Source organism: Nestor notabilis, unplaced genomic scaffold (assembly GCF_000696875.1).
Source record: "Nestor notabilis isolate BGI_N333 unplaced genomic scaffold, ASM69687v1 scaffold19497, whole genome shotgun sequence".
NCBI classification, from domain to species: domain Eukaryota; kingdom Metazoa; phylum Chordata; class Aves; order Psittaciformes; family Psittacidae; genus Nestor; species Nestor notabilis.
Genome location: NW_009938026.1, coordinates 18,627 through 26,923, shown reverse-complemented (window position 1 = coordinate 26,923; position 8,297 = coordinate 18,627). Strand labels below are relative to the sequence as shown.

General features: G+C 60.1%; 2 protein-coding genes across 2 annotated transcripts in view; both read left to right on the top strand.

Moving 5' to 3' along the window:
• PRSS56 (protease, serine, 56) overlaps nucleotides 1-2,351 on the top strand; it is a gene marked incomplete at its 5' end in the record, with an annotated part of 3,281 nt that extends 930 nt beyond the window's left edge. The window contains 8 exons of the mRNA XM_010019126.1: nucleotides 4-101; nucleotides 209-370; nucleotides 518-581; nucleotides 844-1,006; nucleotides 1,334-1,529; nucleotides 1,654-1,743; nucleotides 1,944-2,050; nucleotides 2,178-2,351. Coding sequence (XP_010017428.1) covers nucleotides 4-101; nucleotides 209-370; nucleotides 518-581; nucleotides 844-1,006; nucleotides 1,334-1,529; nucleotides 1,654-1,743; nucleotides 1,944-2,050; nucleotides 2,178-2,351 — 1,054 coding nt within the window. The remainder of the gene's footprint in view (nucleotides 1-3; nucleotides 102-208; nucleotides 371-517; nucleotides 582-843; nucleotides 1,007-1,333; nucleotides 1,530-1,653; nucleotides 1,744-1,943; nucleotides 2,051-2,177) is intronic.
• A 1,067-nt stretch (nucleotides 2,352-3,418) lies between these two features.
• Nucleotides 3,419-7,363, top strand: CHRND (cholinergic receptor, nicotinic, delta (muscle)). The gene is made up of 12 exons (XM_010019125.1): nucleotides 3,419-3,470; nucleotides 4,153-4,298; nucleotides 4,491-4,535; nucleotides 4,638-4,747; nucleotides 4,863-5,018; nucleotides 5,251-5,366; nucleotides 5,614-5,814; nucleotides 6,130-6,241; nucleotides 6,364-6,478; nucleotides 6,687-6,888; nucleotides 6,976-7,094; nucleotides 7,181-7,363. The coding sequence occupies exons 1-12, from the start codon at nucleotides 3,419-3,421 to the stop codon at nucleotides 7,361-7,363; spliced, it is 1,557 nt and encodes a 518-aa protein (XP_010017427.1).
• Nucleotides 7,364-8,297: the final 934 nt, after the last annotated feature.

Sequence of the window (8,297 nt, the reverse complement as noted above, 5' to 3'; positions counted from 1 at the left end):
CCTCTGCGCCTTCTACACCGGGTCCTGCCGGGCCCTGCAAGGCCACGCTGCCTGCACCCGCCTGGCTGAGCAGACCTGCCATGCCAGGACTAGACGATGTGGTGAGCCAGGGGGTTGTGCTGGGGCAAAGGTGTGGGGAGGGACTTCGTTTCTGGCAGCATGGGGCTGACATGGGGCCAGGGCCATGGATCTCTCACGGTGCCCACAGAGCTGCGCTCGTATGCCCAGACCTTGGTAGATCTCCTGCGCAGAGCTGGGGACTTCATCCGAAACCAGCTGGATTTCTCCTTCTTCACCCATGCTCTGCCTCAGCTCCTGGGCAAGATCTATGGGCATCTCTTCCCCCACCGTGTCCGCAGGGATGCCCCAGGTATCCTCCTGTGCTGGCCCACACCATGCCCACTTAGGATACCATTGGTTCCCCTGTGCTGGTGGCCAGGTCACCATCGGCCTGCCCTGGCACCCCCATGGGGATCCCCTACCTCTTGTCCCTTCTGTTCCCTTCTTATCCCCACAGGCCCAGCTGTGGCAGAGGGTCAGCCAAGCCCCATGGCAGAGGGACCCCAGAGACGCCCCACCAGGTGAGGCATGGTGGGCTATGGGACAAGAGGGGCTAAAGGGTTTGGGGAGGTGGGCAAGATCTCTGTGGGTGCTGACATGGCTTTTTGGTGACAGCCTAAAGCTTTGGAGTCCTGCTTTTCCTGCAGCCAGGGCACATCTGAAGGGAGGTGGGCATGGTCCCCTGGGTGCCACCAAAGCCCTGCAGGGGGTATGCGAGGTGGCACTGCCCAGGGGATGGGTGCCACCAGATGCCTGCCTGAGCTCGCCCCGCTGTGCTTGCAGGCAGGGAGTTGGGCAGCTGCCCCCCTTTGCAGGGCTCTTTGGTGCTGTGGGACGCAGGTTGCAGGACTGGGTGGAGGCGCTGAGGGCCATGGACGGTGGCAGCCCCCTGGCACCCATCCCGGATGCAGGGCAGCTCCCCAGGGAGACATGGCTCTTCCTGCAGGTACGCAGGGATGGACGGGCTTGGGAGGAACCACTGCCCCAGAGTTCAAAGTTCCCCTGTGTCTGCTCCTGTCATCCCCTGATTCCATCATCCCCTGTGCAGCCACAGATGTGGCATCTCCTACTCTGCCACCACAGATAGGGCATTTCACCCTCCCTAGCTGAAACCAATGCTCCCAGTCAACCAGTGCACAGCCAGTACTGGGTCTGACCTTGCGGCTTAGAATCCGACCCAACAAAGCCATGAAGCAGTCATTTGTCCCTGATGCCCTGTCTGACACCAGTCCAGCTATGCCCTACATTCTGCCACTGCACACTTGGCCCACAGGTGCCCGTGAGTGCCCCAGCACCAACCCTATCCCACACTTCTCTTCAGCAAGGCAAGGAGGAGGTGGAGGAGCTGGTGGGACAGGGACGAGCCTTCCTTGCCCAGCTGCGGGCAGAACTGGACCTTGGCACCTCCCTTGAAGGCATGGAGCTGCAACAAGCACCCGGAGAGCTGGCAGGGACCCCCACACCAAACCGTGAGCTCCAGGAGCTGGGGAGCTGGAGTCGATGGGGCAGCGGGGTGTCCATCTGCTGGCCAGCATAATACCTGAGCAGAGCACATCAGCCATGTTCCCACCATGGTTTTTATGCCTCTCTCAGTGGCAGAGTCTGCACTGAGGGAGAAACGTGAGGTGGTGCCTATGGAACTGCCAGGGGTGGAGGAGGAGGAGGAGGCAGGTGCAGGCAGAGGTAAGTGCAGGCAGCCCCAGGATGCCCCATGCCATGGGGATGGTGACAAGCCCTCCTCAGCTTTGCATTCTGGTCCCATGTCAGTGGGACAGCCCTTGCCCATACCCTGCTCCACAGGGACCCTCTGCCCCTGTTTCCCCCGCACCCCCAGAACATGGGTGCTCCTCCCACCTCTCTCCTGCCCACCCCAGGGGTTGCAGCCTGCCCTGGCCTCAACAAGTCAGCGGTGCAGGTGGATGCTGTGCGGGAGCTATATGCCTGGGTACTGCGGGTGCCCGAGCCAGACCTGGCCATGACTTTCCAGGAGGTGAGTGCCCTGTCCAGCTACTCCAAGCCCCGACCCTGGCAGCGAGACGGTGCCACCTCCCAGCCCATCACTGCCCCACTGTGCTCCTGGCACCCCTGGGACTCACCACGTTGCCATCTTCCCGCAGATCCTGGTGGACTTGGGCTCCAAAAACGCCAAGGGACTGTACCAGGCGCAGGTGCGGGCCATGGTGGGGGGCCGCCCCACAGTATTCACTGGCCTTGTGGGGCTGGAAAGTGACTCACTAGCCCGCAGCATGCCTGGTCTCATTGCTCTGGCACTTGAGGTGCTGAAAACCTAAAGGTGCCCCTGGGGCACCGTGCCAGCATGGCGACAGGGTGCTGGGGCAGGGGTCTCCCATGTCCTTCAAACACAGCCCACTCCCCAGCTCAAGCTCTTCCACCCTTTTGTCCCCCATTGTGCCTCAGTTTCCCTCTTCCCACCAGCACTGCCCAGCCTACCCAGGGCCATGGGGCACCAAGGGGCACCTGGAATATCTCATCTGGGGATCATGGCCCTCATCTCCCCTGGGACCCCCATCTTGGAAAGCCCACCCCCATTTTCCCCATAGGCACCTAGGCTGTTATTTATTTGTACAGAGAAAGGTTTATTTTTCAATAAAGAAGGGCTCTATTTTCCAGTAGCTGGTGAGTGCGAAGCAAGTGCTGTGCCATAGGGTGCCAGTGATGTGGGGGCCAGGGGGGGGACTTCCCATGGGGGATATGACACCCCATTGCATCCCCCTTCCTACTGCTCCTGTACTCTGAAGCAATGCCCCCAGCCTTGCTTCCTGCCCCTAACATCAGTTCCTGCTCAACCTGGCACAGGCTCCTCAGCCCACTGCCCAGGGGTTGGACTCCCCTCCTGCCCACTGCAGCACCCATAGCACAGCACCAGTGCCTATCCCCGGTGGCACCCCCTCGGGGCCCACATGAAACCTCCTGCTGGTGCAGGTGCTGAGACTGCCCTAAGCCAGTGATGAGTGCTGGGGTGGTGCCACCCCTGTGCTTGGATATCTGTGGGTACCAACCCCTCCTGCTTGTGAGGAGCTACCACCCTCAAGCAGCACTGCTGGGGCTGCTGAGCAGCAGGGAAGGGACCGCTCCTCCCAGTGCCCCGCAATGCTTGTGCTGGGGTGCCCAGGCACAGGGTGATGGGCTGACATCCATGGAGCCAGCAAGGCCAGCTGTGCCTGCCCATCACCCCTTCTGTGGGTGCACGGGGTGCTGGAAGAGAGGGGTGGGAGCAGGATTCCAGTGCGGGTACCCTTCCCCCTCAGCACCTGGCACCATCCATCTCCCGCTCCATCCGGCAGCCGGACATCCGCTCAGCCAGGCCAGGCAGACACGACACGAAGGCACTGCGGGCATGTGGGACCTGCTGGGGCGGCTGGCCCTGCTCGGGGCACTGGTGCTGTCAGGTGAGAGGGACCCGGGGTCTTGGACATTGGGTTGCCCCATTTAGGGGGTTCTTGGCCCCCTCAATAGGGTCACGGAGGGGGAGTGATGGTGGCAGGATCTGGGCAAGAGTGTCCCCAGGGCTGCACTTTGGGTATTGCTTGGCAGAGTCCCATCACTGAGCATCCCCTGTGCTTCTGTCCTGGCTGGGCCACCGGAGCTGCGTCCCTGCCTGGGCTGTGTGTGTCTTCACAGTGTCACTGTGTCTGTGTGTCCCTGTGTGTGCACAGGGGACAATGTGTATGTGCACAGTGAAACTGCCTCTATGGCCACATGTCCATGCCTAGACTGTGTCCATGTCCATCTGTCCATATGTGCCTCTGTGTGTGCATCCACTCGTGTACAGTGCCACTGTGTCTGTATCCAAGTGTCCTATGTCCATGTGTCCCTGTGTGTGCTGGGTCTATATCTTTGTATCTGTGTCCATGCCCACATCCTTGTTACATGGCCATGTGCCCCTACATGCCTGCCACGCCTGCATGTCTCATGTCCATGCCTCTGTGCAGCACTAACATGTGGTGTCTTGCCCTGCTTCTGTCCTCTCCATCCTTAATCCACTCTGTCCTCACTGCGCATCTGTGTGGGGTGATACTTGGCCCAGTAACTCCCCAGACCCCCCAGTTTGCCTGACCCCACACCCCCCAGGTGGGCTCTGTGTGAACCAGGAGGAACGGCTCATTCACCACCTCTTTGAGGAGAAGGGCTATGACAAGGAGATGCGCCCTGTCACCTCCAATGACGAGGTTGTGGACGTCTACCTCGCTCTCACCCTCTCCAACCTCATCTCGCTGGTGAGTCCCAGCAGGCAATGCCTACCATGGGGTGCTCCCCAGCTATGTCTCACCTGCAGGGCTGTCTGGGTTGAGGGACCCCTGAGGCTGCTGCCCCAAACCTTGGCTGGCTGGGGTGGTGGGTCGTTGGCTGGAGGATTGCAGCTGCTCAGCATGTCCCTGGCATCTCACTGCCCCACGCTGTTGTTGCAGAAAGAGGTGGATGAGACGCTCACCACCAATGTATGGCTGGAGCATGTGAGTAGGGGCAGGCATCACAGCACCAGTTGTGTCCTGAGGGATGAGCAATGGGGTGGCCCAGTGTAGTGACACAGTAACCTGGAGATCCACTCCCTCCAGGGCTGGACTGATTACCGCCTGCAGTGGAACAAGTCCGAGTTTGGGGACATCGAGGTGCTCCGCCTGCCACCAGACATGCTGTGGCTGCCTGAGATAGTCCTGGAGAACAAGTGAGCTGTGCCTCAGTTTCTCCTCCCAACTCCTCTGAGCTGTGCCTGGTGCATGTCCAGGTCTCTCCCTGCCTCTTGCTGGCCCCACCATCACCTCATCTCTCTCCTGGCATAGCAATGATGGACTCTTTGAGGTCGCTTACTACTGCAATGTCCTCATCTACAACACGGGCTATGTCTACTGGCTGCCGCCCGCCATCTTCCGCAGTGCCTGTCCCATCAATGTTGACTTCTTCCCCTTTGACTGGCAGAACTGCACCCTCAAATTCAGGTGCTGGGGGGCTGGCTGGGACAGGGGCAGGCAGCAGAGTGGGCATACTGGCTCCCTGCAGTGCCTGCTGCTGCCAGCACCTTCCCTTGTTGCTGGGGTGCAAGCAGGTGGGGGTTTGCAGATGACTCAGTGGCCTGAGTCCATCATGCTGGAGGTCAGGGTGGGTGAGTGGTGGGTACCAAGCAGCAGATGCAGCCCCTCACTGCCTGTCCTCTCTCTGTCTGTGGGTCAGCTCGCTGGCATACAGTGCCCTGGAGATCAGCATGCACTTGAAAGAGGACAGTGACCCAGAGACTGGCAAGTATTACCCAGTGGAGTGGATTATCATTGACCCTGAAGGTTTCACAGGTAATGCTTGTGTTCTCTGACGTGTCCTGTGGCAACAGGACAACCTATACGGGGCTCAGGGGCACCCTGGCTTGGGGTACCCTGCTACGGACACACCGGATTACCTGGGGCTTTAGAACCCTGGCACCCATCCACCAGGCTTAGAGCTACCCAGACCCAGGATGGGAAGACTGGTGCTGCTGGGGCTGGTGAGGATGGGCATAGCAGGGGTTCCCCATGCCACGTACTGTCCTATCTGTCCTGGCAGAGAATGGGGAATGGGAAATAATCCACCGCCCAGCCCGCAGGAACATCCACCCTGAAAACCCCCCTGAGAGCAGCGAGCACCAGGACATCACCTTCTACCTCATCATCAAGCGCAAACCACTCTTCTATATCATCAACATCGTCGCGCCCTGCATCCTCATCGCCTTCATGGCCATCCTCGTCTTCTACCTACCCGCTGACAGTAAGTGAGCCCCATGGCACCCATGGGGCACCTCCATGTCCCTCACTCACTTCAGATCCTGGGACATATGGACACCCCAATGCCCAGAATGGGAACATCCTGGTACTGGAACACCCCTGTGTAGGACACCATCATCCCAGCCAGGCACCCTGGCAGGGGCACACTTGAGCACAGGATACCCCTTATCTGGGGTACCCCCATAGTAGAAAACCCTCTATGGGGCACTGCATGGTGGGATAGTGGGCAATCCTGGCACTGGGAGCGCTGGGACAGGGATCTGGGGCAAGGTTTGCACTGAGCTCACCTGCTATCCAGGTGGTGAGAAGATGACCCTGGCGATCTCGGTGCTCCTGGCCCAGTCCGTCTTCCTCCTGCTCATCTCCCAGCGCCTGCCTGCCACCTCCCATGCCATCCCCCTCATTGGCAAGTGAGTCCTGGGCACCACTGGGTGCAGTGGGGACATCATGGGGTCTCCACGGTGCCAGAAGGCAACTCCACCTGTGCCCAGCCCCTGCAGCAATGCCAGCTCCAGGTCTGTGTCCCACACAGGTATCTGCTTTTTATTATGCTTCTGGTGACAGCTGTGGTGGTGATCTGCGTCGTGGTCCTCAACTTCCATTTCCGCACCCCCAGCACCCACATCATGTCCAACTGGGTCAGAGAGGTGAGTGGGGTGCTGGGCTGGCATGGGTTAACTAGTGGGTACAGGGGTGAAGGGCATGGGACAGCACAGCCCCGGCACAGCATTGGGGTGTCCCATCTGTACCACTCCAAGGGCTTGTACACCCAAGTTGGGAGCAGAAGGTGGGGACAAGGTGGCGTTGCACTGGGGAGGTGGTTAAGGGACCTGACAGCCCCTTCTGTGCCCCCAGGTCTTTCTGGAGAGCCTGCCCCGCCTGCTGGGCATGTCACAGCCAGTTGAGAACCCAGCGGGTGCCCCATGCATCCGGCGCTTCAGCTCAGCTGGCTACATCGCCAAAGCAGAGGAGTACTTCAGCGTCAAGTCCCGCAGCGAGCTCATGTTTGAGAAACAGTCAGAGCGGCACGGGCTGGCCAGCCGCATCACCCCTGGCCGTGAGCTGCTGGGGAAGGGTGGCAGAGCAGGGTTCTCCAGAGGTGGCAACCCTTCAGACCACATCTCACTGCCTCTCTTGCCCCCAGGGTTGCAACCACTGGCCATGGGCACAGGCAAGGAGCAGCTCTATGAGCACATAAAACCTGTTGTTGATAATGCCAACTTCATTGTCAAGCACATGCGGGAGCAAAACAGCTACAACGAGGTGGGGGCCATGAGCACAAGATGGGCAGAGGGAGCTCCCTGTGCCCACTGTGCCTCCCAATGCCCAGCTTCTGGCTCCCTCCCCAGGAGAAGGACAACTGGAACCAGGTGGCCCGGACCCTGGATCGCCTCTGCCTTTTCCTCATCACCCCCATGCTGGTGGTGGGCACCCTCTGGATCTTCCTGATGGGCATCTATAACCACCCGCCGCCACTGCCCTTTGCTGGAGACCCCTACAACTACCAGGAGGAGAACAAGCGCTTCATCTAGGGGGGTGGAGGGTGCCAAGGGCCAGCCCCCCCATCACCTGACTTGGCTTAAGAAAATAAAGCTGGTACTTCTCACTGCAGGCACTGAGCTGGTTGCTCCCCACGGGCACAGTGCCCAACATGAGCACTGTGTACGTGTCAGGGAGGGTAATGCCCACCCACGGAATGGATGCTATTGAGTGTTCTGAGCTTGGTGGTCCTCAGCTGTGGCTGGAAGGGGTGTTTCCCAAAGGGATGTGGTGGTACCAAGTCCTGCTACCCCCACTGAGCTGGGCACTTGGGACAGGATGACCTGCTGAAAGGGATGGACCTCCCCAGCACTGCACCATTCCCTGCAGTGGGCAGAGATGCCATCAGTGCCACATCACCCTCTGTCCCCATGATGCCCCACAAGTGTTCCACCCCAGCACACCACATGCCACAGCACCCGGCTGGGGCCAAGGGGGTGTCTCCTTCCCCAGCTCAGCAGCAGGATATCAGAGCTCCAGTTTCAGGGCGCAAAGCTGACATCCCCATACCGGCAGTGGCCCAGGACAGCTGTCACATCCTCTCTGCTCAGCCGGGAATCTTCCCCCACTCCCAAAACCCCTACACATGGTCTGGCAGGATTTGGACTTGGATCACTCCCCAGGCTGACATGGTGGGACTGGCCTGCTCCTTCCCCACCTCGGGAGCAGCCACCACCATGGGAGGGGACAGGGCACTGCTGGTGTGCTTGTGGGGAGGCACCCCTTTTCCATAACCCATGGGCACTTGGGTTTTTGTGCAGCGAGATGCATCCCTCTGTGCAGGACATGGAGAAACCGAGGCACAGAGATAATTTTGCTCCCAGACCCAAATCCAATCCCTCTTGGATTTGAGCTTCCCAGCAAACTGCCACCAACCCTGCTGGCGGGGGGGCCTGGGTGGTCCCCTGTCCCTCCCTGCCCCAGTGG